This window comes from Chelonoidis abingdonii, chromosome 11 (genome assembly GCF_003597395.2).
Source record: "Chelonoidis abingdonii isolate Lonesome George chromosome 11, CheloAbing_2.0, whole genome shotgun sequence".
Classification (NCBI taxonomy): Eukaryota; Metazoa; Chordata; order Testudines; family Testudinidae; genus Chelonoidis; species Chelonoidis abingdonii.
Genome location: NC_133779.1, coordinates 48,728,583 through 48,745,110, shown reverse-complemented (window position 1 = coordinate 48,745,110; position 16,528 = coordinate 48,728,583). Strand labels below are relative to the sequence as shown.

At 52.1% G+C, this 16,528-nt stretch overlaps 1 protein-coding gene across 2 annotated transcripts in view; it reads right to left on the bottom strand.

Annotated features, from left to right (window-relative positions):
- Nucleotides 1-16,528, bottom strand: part of ARHGEF2 (Rho/Rac guanine nucleotide exchange factor 2) — a 116,299-nt gene that overhangs the window by 40,252 nt on the left and 59,519 nt on the right. For both annotated transcript variants that reach the window (XM_032792158.2, XM_032792161.2), the window contains one exon: nucleotides 417-567. In XM_032792158.2, coding sequence (XP_032648049.1) covers nucleotides 417-567 — 151 coding nt within the window. The remainder of the gene's footprint in view (nucleotides 1-416; nucleotides 568-16,528) is intronic.

The window sequence follows — 16,528 nt, the reverse complement described above, 5'->3', positions numbered from 1 at the left end:
AGGAGGGTTTTACTCTCACTCCGGAGTGGAACGTGTTTTCCCTGCTCCAGGAGCGGCTCATGATGCAGTGGGATGGGCAGGAGGTTGCAACTGAGTTGGGGGGCTGAGATAGAGAAGCTGGGGGCAGGAGGTGATAAGAGAGAGGAAAGGGGCAGATGGTGGAGCAGAGGAGATGGTGAGGCTTGATATGGGGAGGCAGGGGAGGCCCGGGGAGCGCGAGGTAGGAAGGAGGAGGCAAGGATGAAGGAAACAGAGACGCAGGGCGACAGAAGGGCAGAGGTAGAGCGGCACCTGGAAGATGTGGACAGGAACATGGGTAGGTGAGAGGAGAAGGTGGTTCAACAAGGAGGCGCAGGTGGGTGGGTGGGGAAAACCGGACTGAAGAACAAGTCGCTCGCCGACGCGCGGCTACTCACTAGGGCAGATGAGAGCCTCTTTGGCCGTGATGCTCTTGTTGCAGGCGAAGCACATGGTCATGCCCGAGACGGTGATGGTGGTGAAGAGGTGCCCGTTGGTGTAGCGGGCGTCCTTCTCCTTGGCCTCCTTCATCTTCTCTTTCTCTTTGTTCTGTTGGCCGACAGAGAGAGAGAGTTAAAGCCGCAGCTCCGCAGACAGGGACCCCCCGCCCGCCCGAGAACGGGACGACCATCCTAGAAGCCTCTCACCCAGGAGGCCCTCCCTCCAGCTTGTGCCTTCCTGACCGTCCCTCCCTCAGCCAGTCGTTTTGCGTTCCCGCTCATGGTGCCGACCAAAGGAATCCAGGTATTAAACCTGGCCTATGCTCCGGGAAAATCGATGTGGGGAAGGGGTGTTATTGGGTCACCAGAACCCAGCTGATGTCACGTTCAGCAGGACAATCACACCAGGATGGGGTGAAAGAGGCAGGGGAGGGGCAGGGGGTAGAAAAGCCAGCCAGATCCACGGCAATCCAAAGCACGGAGATCCTAGGAGGGAGAAAGTGCACGGAGGAGAATGGGAGAAGACACCCAGTTATTTCAAATCTCCTGTACTTCCCTGTTTCCGATAACCATGACAACCGTGCATCTGCTTAAGAAATACACCCCCACCCTGCCATGGATGCCTCACGCCATAAAGCGGCACAGACCTGGGTGTGATAGACCAGACCAAGGGAAGATCTACACCTGTTATTCCTGTAGATCAGAGGGGCCGAGTTACCCTGTGTAAAATGGGGCAGGAGGAATTGGCTTTGGATGCTCAGCAAGAAAGGACCCTCACAAAAAAAACAACTAAACACTGTGCAGTGAGTCTCCTAGTAATGCTTTAAAGATGTATCTGGTGCCTTTCATATCCCACAGGGTCCCCAGACAGGGTGCTCCTGAAATGCAGCCACCTCTGGGGTGGAAGACAGAAGCCAATCATTACTCAGGGTAAATGGACATCTCAGTGTGGACTGTGAAAAAGCATCAGGGGCTTTCAGCCAAGAGACCACAGACAGTCACATTATCTGCCCAACCAAGGGCTGAGCTGACCCCACGGAGATTCAAACAGGCGGCGTTTCAAATCCGACGCTTATGCCTCACAGCTAGTCGAGAAAACCTCCATTACTGCAGTGTTCAGGCCAGGACCTTCAAAGACTGCATGTGATGACATTGGGCAGCAGAGACTGGGAGCCAGAAAGAACCACAGGGGCTGTCTGGGTCCCACAAGTCCCCCCCGCAATCCTTCTTTTACTAATTATAATAGAGACCTGGGCCTTCTCTACCATGCACGGACACTACAGCCTGTAGGCAAAGAGACTCATGGTCCCCAAGATGGCCAGTGGCCAAGCTGGGCACAGAATCCCTGAGTCCTGACCCCAGGCCCCTGCTCTAACCACTGGCCCACATTCCCTCTCCAGAGCTAGGAAGAGAACCCAGGAGTCTTGACTTCCAGCTCTGCCGCTGCTGCGCATTCAAACGCTGGCTTAAAGTTTTCACTCCTACACCCCCGAGTTCAATTTTGATACAGGTGATGAATTTAGTGAGTTCGCCCTAATCCAGGTGATGCTTTATTTTATTTGAACCAAACCAGGTGTCTCCACCCTTGCCGCAAACCCCCCCTCCTCCCAGCCTTCACATGTGTGGCCTAGAGGTTTGAAGAACACAAACCCTACAAAGATTGGAAGACGCCACAGGGTTAAGGATCTAGCCCCTGGCGCTGGACTGGGGACAGGTTGTCATGGCACCCTCCTTTCAGAAAGAGGAAGTCAGCTGGTCACTTCCTGTTGCAAAGTTCTGAGTAATCCTAGTCCTAGCTATTTCTGACTTCAAGTCAGCTTCGCATCACGTGTCTCGGTGAGAGACAACAGACCGTGTCTGCCCTGCACACCCATAGCTGCAAATTATTTATATTACAGAAGCACCTAGCGCCTCCAGTGAGAGGCGGGACCCATGGTGCTAGGTGCTGTACAGACTCATGGAAAGAGACAATCCAAAGGGTTGAGAGTTTAAAGAGACAATACAGAAGGAGCAGGAGGGGAAACTGAGGCACAGAAAGGCAAGGTGACTTGGCCAAGGCTGCCCATCAGGTCTGTGGGAGAGCTGGGAATAGAACCCAGGTCTCCTAACTCCGAACCCAGTGCCCAATCACTAGACTTCGCTGCCTACTACAAGGCTGGTCACTAAACCCTGTCTAATTTAGATTCCCAAATAAGCAGGGAACTTCTCCCGTGTGTCCATAACACGCCCCACACACCAGCAGCTCTCTGCAGAAGAGGAGTGAGATATTTGCCTTTCACTCAAGGATCTCAAAGCACTTGAAGAGACACTTCTCAGAAAGCTGGGCGACCAATCAGACTCCGCGCAGAACCCACAGGAGGACAGAATCCCAAGCAGTCACTTTATCCGGATCACCGACCTCTCCTTTTCCTAAGCTCTTCAAGCATCAGCATTCACCTCTGATCTAAGCGGTGGGGTTGTCCAAAGTAACACGGCTCAGCAAAGGGTATTTTGCACCAAACAGCCAAACACCCAGCAGAGCCTGGTGACTGCAGTTTAATACAGAGTAGGGATAGCATCAAAGCGGTGACCAGCCCACCACAATTCTAAACTTCCAGTAGGATCATTGTTTGGAAAGGGTCTCCATCCCCTCATAATTCACTGCAGCCCCACAGCCTGTCTCCAAACCTTCAAATCCACCATGGTGCAGCAATGCAACAGTCTTGAAAATAGCAGGCCAGATCCTCTGGTCATGTAAACCGGAGTGACACTTATTTACATCAGCTAAGGATGTGGCTCCCCCGCTTCCCCCTCAGCAGATAGGCAGCCAACTCACCCAGGCTCCCCAGCGGGTTAATAAAAGCTGCAGCAGCGCTTAGCACCCTTGGTTATCTCTGTTCTGGCAAGATAGCAACCAGCAGAGAGAAGAGCTTAAAATCTGACAATTTCAGAGTGAAATTAACAAGATCAGAGAGCAGATGCCTTGTTGCTTTCAATCCCCCAGCCACAGCCCACCGGCAGGAACAGAAGGTTGGTGGGTGACTTGGCTCTAACAATTCAAAATCTCACCCCCTCTGTTGCTCAGGCTTCCCGAGAATTTGGGGGGAATGCGCCCCAAAGGAACCAGCAGATGAAGTTTCTACTCATCTCTGCCGCTGACAATATGGAGCATCAAGCTCTCACCCTTCAGGGCACTGCCTTTCTGCTGCAGGGGTCAGGAAGGAATTCCTTCCTCAACTCCCATGCAAAATTAAGATCATGGTAAGGATGTGCTGCCTTCCTCCAAGGCATTGGGTACTGGAGTAAGACAGACCAGTGGGTTCACCGGATACCCAACATCCTAGAGCAAACGAATTGCATATGCACTTGTACGCAGAGCGGTGAAGTCTGACCCACTGGGTTTAATCCTAAAAGGCTTCCCCATTTAAAGGAGATTATAAAGCCAGAATTGGGGGTGGAGAGGAGAAAGAGGAGGGGGAGGAAGAGGAATCAGACCCTGGGAGCCCACAAGCCCCATTTTCACTGTACACAGAAACTCCCCCCCCCCCACACACACACAATGTGTATACAGCTGCTTTTCTGTAATACAAGCCACAGATACAGCCATTCAGTTCCCTCCCGTTGCCGGATTCAGTTCTGCTTTGTGTACCCCAAGACACTGATTTGATAAGCTCGGCAATGGAGGGGTCACGGTTGCTGGAAATGAGACATTTTTCTGACAGCTCTCCTCCAATAAACAGATGGCCTTTCCTTCTCCTAGCCAGGTTAGTCCCTGGGGGGGCGGGGGATGGGAAATGAAGAGGACGACTTAGATTATCAGACAGGACGAGGGTCATAAACCCTGTTCTCCTCCCTTCTTCCAACCACCATTCAGACAGAGCGACTGTCAGACTCACCGATGTTATGAAGAGCAGCTGAGATGGCACAGAGGAATCACACCTGTTTACTCGACCTCAGAACTGATAACCCCGGTGATGGGAAGAGAGAAGGGGCAGGTAGCCCAGGAGTTTTGGCTGCCGTGCAGAGGGGAAAATGGACTAGATCTTGTCCCTGCAGGGGGGCTGACTCAATCCCCACCCACTACCTATCCATCTTCAACTCCTAAACCCAGTCGCTTGCCTATACTCCCCTCCCCCGCAACACACAATGCACCCCTTCAGAGATTTCCATTGGGTACAAACAAGCAGGTCCAGGCCCTTGACACCGGGGCCAAGGTGGGCAGCTGTGCTAAGAGGGCAGGAATGCTACTGGGGTGGGTGGGGGGTTAAAACAGCTCTCACTCACTCATGCCCGTCACCCCATACCCCGATTGGGGTGACGGGCATGAGTGAGTGAGTGCAGGGAAGAGGAAGATCCCCTCCCCTGCCCCGCACAGGACATGTGGTCCTGCATAGCGATGCAACATCTGGTTAAAGTCACACACCCCCAAGATGTATCAGGCGGGGGCAGGGGGGAGGCAAGAGAGAGAGAACACAGCAGGGGATTTAGCTGAGAGGTGGGGAAGAGGCTGTGGAGACAGTTCTTGGAGTGGGGGATGGACCGTACCAGGCAGCAATCGCTCGGTTGGCTGTACATGGGAGTGGGAGGCAGGGCCCAGGGGGAAGGGAACTCACCCACTCCTCACAGAGGAGCCTCTTTGCCCCACAACCATCACTGAATGGGGAACAGAAACAGCAGTCCATCCTGGTGCATAATCCCCTCAAGCGAAACCACCCCCACCCCCAGACACAAATTGGGGGTAATTTATCCTCACGGAGCCAGGGAGTTACCCCCACAGATCGCTGGCCTCAGTTGCTCTGTTCCTGTGCTTGGAGCAGCAGGGGCATTAACCCAATGTATTCCATATTCCACAGTGATGCAGGACCCTGCCCCAGCCTAAATTACAGCAACCCCTGCGCTGCCCTAGTTTATGCTCTGGTGCCTCATGGACCCTGGGAAGCAGAGAATACCTACAGCACAGCGCACTCTGGCCACACACACACACCCCATCACCCGCTGGGGCAAAACCCTTACACCAGCTCTACACTAGGCAGGAAGAATTCTCATGGGGCTCTTTCCATCAGCTTCAAGGCCCCTTCATGCTGCCAGAGCAGCCTGGAGTGTGACTAAGAATCAGGCCCAACGGATTGACAAGAAATTCACAATGGTGTAACAGATCAGAATGCAGCTCCCTTCCCCCTCATGGAGAATCTAGGCAGGCAGGATGACGAGAAAGGCCGCTCTCACCCTTGGGAGCAGAGACAGGGCTGGGAAGCCAGATACGAACCTCGTACATAAAACAAACTCTTCCACGCCACACCTGGAAAGCAGGGATTTCCACGCCTTGCTCGGCAAACTCAATCCATTATTAAAAGCCACTGATAAGAGAAATTCCACGGTGTGCAGGAGACCAGAATCTCTGCCCAGCTTCAGAGCTCTCAGGATTTCAAAGAACGAAAAACCTGCTTCCCTGAAAGACACCATCCTCAGAAAACATAAAGGTCTCTGCAGTAGCCCCAGAAATCCTCAGCCACAGGGCACGCACGGGGGACGTTATCTTGTTCTTAAGTTCTCTTGCCCCTTCCATCAAAAGGATCTCAAAGCACTTCACAAACAGCTCATGCATGCATCTGGGAGATGAGGCAGATGATACTGACCTATCTGGCAGACGCTAACAGCACTTCCCTACACTACAGGTGTGCGAGGAGGATAAACCCTTTAAAGATTGCGAGGTATCTGATACAGAGGTGATGGGAGCCGTCAAGACTTCAGATTAATAGACGGGGTTGCCCATATGAATCCAGACAAGGGACTGGCCTGGCCTGCACAGATTTATAGCCCCTTTATACCAGCATCCTCACTAGGGAGTGGTAAACAACCCTCCCCCTCCAAAAAATAATCAGGCCCCCAAGTTGTTATCTTGATTCAAAAAAGGGTTTAGTGCTGGTCTAAATCAGCAGGGTTTTTCCTTTTTCTTCACTGAAAAAGAATTTAAACAAAAATGGAAACTGGAAGACAATCTCAAAGTTCCACAAAAGCATCCATTTCTTTGATATTTTTAGTTGCGCGGGCGGGGAATTTAAAACACACTTTTCTTTTCTTTTTTTTTTAAACTGGAAAGAGGTGAGGGAAGGTTGCTTTTATTATTAAAAAGTGGTTCCACTCTCCACCCCCCACCCCACAGAAAAAGTTTAATTAAAAACAAAAACAAAACAAAAAACAGTTGTACGGGGGTGGGGGGGAATCCTTCCCCAAAAAAGTATTTTTGTGAAATATCCTCACTCTCCCCTCTGAGCACCAGGGATAGAACCCCCTTTGGCTGCTCAGTGGGAAAGAGTTTGCCAGGTCTCTGCCAGTGTCAGAAGCGTCTATCATTGAACCAACCATAACCATCAGCTCAGACCAAGTCACCTCATGGATGCACCAGTCTGATTGCAGAATCAGTTCTCCATGCTCCAGTCATCCAGGATGTACAGTCACTGCTTAGCAGTGAGTAAGGGGCCTGCAGTGCTTTCCCAGCAGCCAGTGGTTTTTGTTCCAGACAGAAAAAAAGATCCTCCTCTTGCCTATTTGAGAGAGGCCCAGTTCTCTAAAATAATAATCCCACGCTCTGATACTTCTCCTCAGCACATCTGCAAAGGAGATCAGTGTCATTATCGCCATTTTACAGAGGGAGAAACTGAGGCATAGAGCGGGAGCATGACTTGCCCAAGTTCACCCTGCAGGTTAGTGGCAGGGCAGGGAACAGAACCGAGATCTTCTGAGTCCCTGCCCTGTGCTCCATCCACTAGGCCATGCTGCGTCCTCGAAACCCCACATCTTCTAGACTTACTTGAGACACAAACTTCAAGGGTCCAACTGTAAGTGATCATTCAGGACCCCACAAAACCAGGGTTATGTGGGGGCACTTCACTCCCTCTTAGGTTGCTGTGCAGCTGTTAAGCAGCTGCCATGTTCCACCCCAGAAGCAATTGTATTTCAGCGGCAGGTGAAGCAATCCCTGAAGAGCATTGCCATATGGATTTTAAACCACTGCCTGCTCCTCCCCAGAAGCAGCTGCACTTCAGCAGTGGAGACAATTTATCTATCAGTCCAGAACGCTGCTTATTCCCACCTCTTGATGGCACAGACTGGCTGTAACATCAGTCTGGTAAAGTGGGGGTGGCTAGAACATTAAAGGAGGAATAAGCACAAGGAGTGAGTGAAATCCCTAAAAGGCAAATAAAGTTTTTACTCCTCTCGAGGGATTTTATTATTTATATCACAGTAGCAACTGCAACCCAGCCAGGTTGGGAGCCGCAGTATGACGTATTAAGAGCATAGTCCCTGCTGCTAACAGCTCACCCTGTCACGGCATCCTACACCAACTCGCCCCACAAGTCCAGCGTCATCTCTGTTTTACGGACAGGAAAACAGAGTCAGTGGTGGGGGAGGCAACTTGCTCACGTCTGGAAAGAGAACCCAGGCATCACTAGACACTTCTTCCTCTGAGAGGGGAGAAGATCAGATTATGCAGGGCTGAATGTGTGCGAAGCCGAACCCCTGGCCAGGCTTGCCAGGAGGGGCCGGCCTCCGTGGGAGGCTTCCCTGCCGCTTGAACTCCTGGCTTCACGCCCCAAAGCTGCTCATTCGAATCCCCCTCCTCGGCAATCCTTCCCTCTACCCCTGTTGCTCTTCCATTCCAGCCTCATGGTATCAGAGCACCTGCCACACAGTGAGAGCGCTGGGGAGAAAGCAACAGGATCTGGTCCCCCCATCTTCCAAAACAGTCTTCTTCCTCATGTCATGTGCTCTCCTCCAGGCCCCGCATGCACGGTTAAACTATGTAGGAGTTCTGCCGACAGACATCTATGGAATCAAAGCCAGCAGCTGCCTGCGAAGCCTCCAACCCTGGGATGGATAGATCCTTCCCTGCCACATACAATCCACAGGCAGCTGACTGCCGGGCCCTCTCTGTCAGCTCTCTCCCCACAGCTAGCAGAGCTTTATAGCTATTTCACGCTTCTGGGTTCCACCAGTGCTACAGGGAAAGGAGCCAGCCAGGACAGGCAGGAGACTCTGGTGCACTGGTGATCAGAGATTTTCCACTCACTTTCTCACTGCTCCCAAATTCAGGCGCTGAACTGATCGCAGCATTCGTAACTGAGCTAAATAAAGAAACACTCACCCAGTCAGAGGGTTTTTTGCTCTGGTTTGGGGTTAACACTGTAAAGTTTATACTCAGCTCCCCCAGAAGACTCAAAATGATTCAGCCCAGGCGACCTGAGCGCCTGGGTTTGTAATGAAACTTGTAAGCGGGGCACTTTGGCTGGGTTTGAGGTCAGGCGGTTAAAGCAAGGTTCTGTCATACAGGATTGTTCACGGTAGGCTCACAAGCACAAGTGCCTACAAGGCCAGGAGAGCTTGGAATATAGCCCAGAGATACTGACTCTCAAGTGCCTGCTCTAGCCACTACACCATATGCTTCACTCCTAGTACTGGGAATAAAACCTAAGAATCCTGACTCCCAGGCCCCTGCTCTAGCCACTACTCCATATGCTTCACTCCTAACTCTGCTCCAACTACTAGACAAAACTGCCTGACAACTCTACCACTAACTAAGATGCCCAGAAAGCTTGCCCCCCACCCTGAACCTTACAAAGGAAGTCAGGACTACTGGGATCTATCCCCATTGCTGAGAGAAGAGTATGATTTTGTAATGGGGCGGGGGGGGGCAGAGATCAGGACTCCACACACACCTCCAGTGCAAGCATTCATCTCTGTACCTCAGTTTACCTGCTTATACAATGGGGGACTCACACACACACCAGCACTGTGATGGTTAATTCATCTGTCTCAGAGCCCTGGATGAAAGATGTAATAGGAGCAGAGATCATTAGTATTAGAGGGTCTGAGAGCTGTGGGCAGGTACAGATCAGAGACCTAAGGGTGAGAGGCAAGAACAGCGGAGTGGAACAAACACTAAGGGAGGTGGAGAGGAAGGACGACGACTGACGAGAGTCTCTGCAGCTGTTTGTCTCTCTGAACAATAGCCCAGGCTGCGCTGTCACCACTCAGCCATTGTGGGATCCACCAGCCTGGGCAGACGTTTCTAGAAGCAGCCACTTCAGGAGGAGAGAGCCACCACGCTGAGAAGGGAAGCCTCTTTTCTATCCCCGACTCTGACCTCGATGGGCACGGTGGGTGTTCGGCCTCCCGGAAAGCCAGCCAACCCCACGTTAGCAGCCAGCCCCTGGTGCCTCAGTTTCCCTCTCCTCAAATGGGAAGCAGAGTTGCTCGTGCTGAAATTGGCTGGGTGAAGTGCAGCTGAGGCTGCAGGTCTGGCTGGCAGACAAGCCCAACTGGACGGATCAGCATCACCAGATTACAGTAGTGCCCAGAGCCCAACTCGGAGAAACGAATTCCCCAGGTTCCAACTGCTCTGATACAATGTAGAATACAACAGCCAGAGGCAGTCGGAGCTGGGGAGATGCATACTGGGGAGGCAGAGAGGCAACCACAATGGGTGAGGAGCGCCGACATCCGGGCTCACCTTCCATGGAGTGGGTAGAACCAGGCCCGGCTCCAGGCAAAAGCGCAGCAAGCAGGTGCTTGGGGCGGCCAACGGAAAGGGGCGGCATGGCCGGCTCTTTGGCACCAGGTCTCTCAGACCTGGGACGGCAAAAATGCTGGAGCCGGCCCTGGCTAGAACAGGAGATGGGAGGCAGGACACTGGGGTTCCGTTTCCCACTCTTGAGGAAATGCCCTGCAGTGGCTCGGCTTGCTAAACCCAAGGTTGAGAGTTCAAACAGGTGACTAGTTGCTAGGTTCCCTGATCAGACATCAACAGGCGGCTGTTAACTTGAATAGAGCTACCTGCCTAATCCTGCTCAGGGAAGGGGGAGGTGTGAGACAGGTAGGAGGCAGCAAGACAGTCAACCCACTTCGCCTCCTCAGTCTGGCAATACCCTGGCGGGGGAGCAGACGGGTTTTCTCTTGCCCATGAGGTGTCAGGATGCGGGCGACTCCGAGAATGCTGGTACATTTCCACAGCTCACGCCTGTGTCATCCTGCCCCCAGGAAGCCATTCCAGGGCACAGTCATCCGGACGAAGCATGGCTCATGCACAGAGCAACATAAGGGGCACGGGTGTCTTCTCTCCTTCCTGCACCCAGCTATGGGCTGAATGAGGGCCTATCTATTCAGCCCAGCTAGGGGAGACAGTGTAGTCTAGGGCTCTGGATTGGGGCTCAGGACACCTGGGTTCTACTCCCACTGGGTAACTCTGGGCAAGTCATTGAGCCCCCAGTTCTCCTCCCACCCTTAGTTTTTTAGATTGTTCTTTGGGGCAGGGGCTGTCTCTTGCCCGGTGCCTGTACAGCACCTAACGCAATGGGCCCAGATCTCAGCTGGGGCTTCCTGCTGCTGCTGTAATATAAACCGTCAACAGCAGCAAATTATTCAGCTGGTTGTCCCCATAGCAAGCAGGTCCCCACGGTCAAGACTGCGGCTCCAACGCGACACATCCAATGTGCCGCTGACTCCCTGCATGACAAGAGTAGAATCCAGGTCATCAGGGCCATGGATCTGACTGTCCTTTCAACAGCTTCAGGTTTTCACAGGGTGGGTGGAGGGGGGCAACTCACATTTCTGTTTTGACTAAAAAAACATTTTTTTTTAATCTATTGAAAAAAAAAGTTGGATGGAAACTTTGACCTGCTCTAGTCCTGATTTTCAGAAAGGCGCCAGTCAAACACCTTCTGAAATCAGGCCGGGTCTGCCATTGAAAGTTGCGCTCCTAGCTATAATGTGATTTGTTTTTTTAAACCAACACAGGTTGACGTAAACCAGCACAGTTTAAGCAGTGCAGTCTGTGTATAGACCAGGACTAAGGGGTTTCAAACTAGTCCTGTCTCTCTCCCACCAAAAAAAGTCACTAGTCCCCTTTGGAAAAATCTTCACCATGTTTCACTCTTTAACCCATCAGTTGTCACAGCCAAGCTCCCCTCTCCCCTATGCCCCTACAGGTAATCCCCTCCAACAGCAACCCGGCATGGAGCAGGGGAAAATCCACCACCTCAGAACTTTAACCTCCAGCTTCTAAGGAGTTAACAGGAAGAGACAAAGAGGATCAAAAAAGCTGGAAATAAATGAACCTCCAAATCCCAAAGGAGGAGTCGCTTGCAGCTCAGGGAAAGATCCCTCAGCCTTTATCTGCAACAAGAACCAGCCCCAGCAGTTTCAAAGGAGGCCATTGTTCCAGAAGTAGGGACAGGTGGTGTCTCTGCACAACTTGACTGGCCGGTAAGCCAACGGGAGCATAATGAGAACAGACGGGATGCGAGACGGTGCTGACAGATCTCAATGTTCCTCGCCATTTCAGGGTTGTTTATTCATGGATTTTAATGCCAGAAGGGTATGACCAGTATACAGAGTCGCAGCTCTGCTGGGAAGATTGAGAGTTGCTTAATGGTCAGCAGAGAGTTTTTTAAAATGTCTTAAAATCCACATGCCACCTCGGTTTGTCTTGCAAATTGCTGTATCTCATGGGGATTCAGTGTAGGGTTAGTGTGCCAAATTTTGGGTGTCTCAAGCAAGAGGCTCAGAAATAAAGCCCCCCTAAAAATCACATGACATTGTCTTGCCTGACCAGTGCATTGCACAAGCCAGAGAACCCACCCCAGTGATTCCTGCAGGCAGGTGGGTTTTTAAGATCCTGTCTCTAGCAATGGGACCAAACTGCAATTTGTAAGTTACAGCTGAAGCTGATTAACATTAGAGGCAGTGCTGCTGATTCCCAAGACTTTATTGGGAGTCTTGCAATTGACAGTAACATTTTTTCCTTAAAGCCCCAACTCCTGGAGTCAGATGATGATGCAAGAATCTCAGCATTTGTTTAAAAAAAGTGAAAAAAGTTTCTAGACCGCAAAGAAAACTTGAAAACACTGTCTCCCAAACCTGAAGGCAAATCAAGACACACAGACCCCCTTTAAAAAAAAAAAAAACCTTTTGATTTTTAAACCAAGTCTCGCAACTTTGGGGAGCTTGAAATATTTTGGGTCAGTAATACGGCGCATGGTTCCAGTGCCTAGCGCATCAGAACTCCGGTCTCAGTTGGCCACTGAAATAATACAAATGGATAACAAGTCCCCCCAATTTAGATTATTTCACCCCTTCTCAAGAGGATATTTTTGCTCCTTATCACCTTCCCCAGACATGCCTGTAACACAACAGCACAGTTCCACTCCCCGCAGGCTGGGAACAAAGCAATCTTTCAAATGCCCAGTTCCTTCCTCCCCTTAACTTTGCAACAAAAGATGCCCTCAAACCCAAACACGCAGGGAGAGGCCGGCAGAGTTTCAGGGGCGGGAGATCCTGCCAAGGCAGAGTTTGACCAGGAGCACAACTGGCTCCTTTCAGGCAGGAGATGAAAGCAGAGGCGCTAGCCTCAGAATCATAGGTTCCCCATTCAGCCCCCATGACTTCACCTTTCCAGCAAGATCCTAGCTCACAACAGCCCCTTTATGCCAGATGCACAACGGTGCCGGTAGACACAAGAGGCCCGGTATGGAGTAAACAAGGCTGAGCTAGCATCGCCTGCCTCCCACCTTCAACAGTCACAAGTCAGGGCCCTACCCTCGCCGCAAAATCGTGAGATTGGATTTGAAAACTAGGAGATTTAAAAAGCAGTGATAAGGCAGGGATGCTTTTAGTTGCCCTCTAGAGTTTGAGAATAGGGCAGGGGGGATGAGAAGAGAGAAGGGTGTCAAGTGTTCAAGTTTTTCTCTGCAACCATGAGACACAGAAACTCATGGGGGGGATTTTAGATGAAAGCAGAGGTTCAGATATATTTCACATGATTCCAGGAGCTGGGGATTTAAGGAAACACACCAAATACCAAAATCACGGGAGATGCTAACACTGGTCCACCTCCCACACTCCATCCACTTCTGAGTCAAAGCTGTTTCTAACTCTCGCTGTCTATTATGCCCAGTTTCTCCCACAGTCACTCCACACCAACCCCAGCCCTCTCTGACTTAGTCTTGGGTTTCAGACACCAGTTTAATCTCCCCCCCCACCCCCCTGGCCACACACACACACGAGAAGCAAAGTCCCAGTGGGGAGTCCAAAGAGACAGGCACTAGGGGTTTGCCCCAACCAACTGCCCCCAGATCTGGAATCTCCGGTGCTAAGGAAGCCTCCATCTTAAGCAGAGATGGGCCCAGAGCTGCAGAGAGGGACTTTCCCACAAGGTCCAGATCCTGAAAGTATTGGTTCCACCCATGCAGAAGATGAGTTAGAAACGGTCCCGTCCCCCTACCCCTGAATGGCTCCCCCATGGCCCATTCCCAAAAGGGTCATGACCCCACATTCAAGGCTTCCACCACCCTGGATTCAGGACCAGACCCCTACTCTTCAAAATCTCAGCAAATTCATTCATCCAAGGTCATTTTCAGGGACTTCTGGGAGCAACCTCAGCAGCCTCTGGCGCCCAGCATGTCTGCTAGGAAGCCAGATCTCCCAGGAGATGCCCGGTGTGGCGATCTTCATCCCCCTCTCTGCCTATTCGTGGCAGGCCCCGCTCAACGAAAAAACCTAGGGCTCTGGCTAGCAGAAGAGGGTGCGTGTGTGTGTGCTTGGCAGGGCAGATTGAGGGGAGTTGGCAGAGATGCATGGGGAGATCCCAGGCACGGGCCACAACCACCCCTTGCAAGCTAGTTCCCCAAGGCTTTGAGTGAGGGTGACTATTTTAAAGACGGTGACAGCTGGTGGCAGCAGCCTGCAAGCAGGGAGCGGGAGCCAGGAGGGGAAGGTGGCAACTCTCCAAGTGATCAGTCATACCCACTGCAGTTCTGCCCCCAATCCAGCCTCATAGGAGAGGAAATGCATTTAGATCCCAAGCCCAGCTGGGGTGTGGCAAGCAGGGTGCTGATGAAATCATCCGACATGCAAGCCACCACTTCCCCCCGCATCCCAATACGCAGCCGCTCATGACCAGCCCGCCCCTACCAGGCCCTGAGAAAGCCCCGCCCCAGCATTTTCCTCCCAACATGCACCCAGGGCTGCTAAATTTGAACATCCCATCAGGAGCTGGGGAGCAACAAAAATCCTCCTCTGCACATCTAAGAACTCTGACCACAAGGCAGGATTGAACCTGGGAACTTCAGCGCTAAAAGGAACCCAGTGAATGCTCTCCTAGCAATGCCATTTGAGGGTAGCAGTTGTAGGTTCTCAGCCCTCGTGCAGACCAGCCACCGGAGGGGGACACAGAGCAACACCAGTAGATAGTTAAGCCTGAATCCTGGTAACACATTCTACAGACAGAGAAACTGAGGCATAAAGGATGCTGGACACCCAAGAGGACACAGTGAGGCAGTGGCTGAACTGAGACTAGAACCTAGTCGTCCTGACTCCCACTCCTCGGTTCTAATCACGCTGGAACCAGGAAGAGAACCCAGGTGTCTCCGGCACCCAGTCCCCTGTTCTCACTGCTAAGATACATTCCCTTCCTAGAGCCAGGAATAGAACCCAGGATTCCAGATACCGATGTCTTAACCACAACTCCACCCTCCTTCAGTGTCAGCACAGCACCCACCTGGGCCTGCCAATCAATGCTGCTGGCAGAGCAGTCAGCTACTCGTGCCAAGGGCAGGCACCAATCTGCCCCTCCGAGAGACAAGCATCCTGCCAGTCTGCCGGGTGCAGCGTTTCCCCCCTGCCTGTTCTCATGGCACCAGCTGGGGCCTCAAAGCTTCCCAGCAGCCAACAAAAACACGGCTGCTCTGGGTTTCGAGATACCAAGGTCTCATTTCATCAGGCCAGCTATTGCCTCATGAGCTGGCAAGGGAAGGGACGCGCCACCCCCAATTGAGCTACAGTTCCCTTCTCAGCCTCCTTAGCACTGTAGCATCTGGGGATTAGCAGGGAGACCTCCTCCCAGTGCCAGTTCTCAGGTAGACACCCCCTCCAACTTCTCCCCCCCCCATCTGCCACTGCTCTTGAAGCTTAGTATAGAGATGCACCCAGAACCCAAACCCTGGTTCCAAGCATCTCCCGAGATGGGCTTACTGACTCTGTGCTGCCTTGGTAGAGGCGCGGCATCTCTGTGCCTCAGTTTCCCCCACCTGCAAAAGGAGGGAGGAATCATCCTTCCTTTCAACTACCCTTTGTCTATTTGGCAGGGACAGAGGTCTCACTAGGTGTACGTACAGCACCAGTCACGATGGGGGCCTGATCTGGAGCCTGTGGATGCTACTGTAATAATAGATCAGAGGTCTGATCTTCCTTTACACCAAGGTCCCTTTGGCTGGAAGTGTAAAGGAACTGATAGAGGCCTCGGTGTGGTGTAATTTATCTGCCAGATCGGTGTAAAGAGACCCTGGTACAAAGAGGATCAGACTCAAAAGCATGAGGATGCCTGGAATCTGGATCAAGACCTGAACCCATCTCTGGTTTGGAGACACCCTAGAAGGATAAAGCTTATTATGAAATCACATGCGCCGGCTCTTTTCCTTTCTCTATGCCCCGTGTTTGCAATGATCCCCTATTTTACTGGTGGAGAGAGGACTCCTAGATTGATTGGATTTCATCCTGTGCAGCCCCCAGGCCTGCTGGCAAAGGGGGCCCTGGAAGGCTGGACAATAGCAGCATTTTAAGCTCAGCGCTATTTTAACCACCATGCTGGGTGGCTACGGAAACCACCTCATTGTGCCTGGCCGGAGCTGATAAATAGCCCCACGTGGCAGCAGCTCCAGTGTCACCCCTGGGGTATAAAAACAGGTGGGAGGGGGGAAGCAACAAGAAAGCAGTGGTGCGTGGGTGGAAAAGGGGCTATAAAAATCCCCTCTCTCAACTGCATCACACAGTTACGCTGCTTCCCAGGGCTCTCCCCTATACAATGGGGCGGGTGCAGGATCCAGAGTTCAATCTCCAGATTCCTCTTGACAAAAAGAACCGGTAGAACATTGTAGACGGGGGGGGGGGGGGGATTCAAATACACAAAATCACCACTGGCCATGAAGGTGGGATTTTCAAATGGGCCTCCCTCCCCGCCCCCAGCTCGGAACAGGCACCCGAGCCCGAAGCGCAAAGGTCCAAACGGGACCCCCTCCCCCGAATCCAGATCCCGGCTG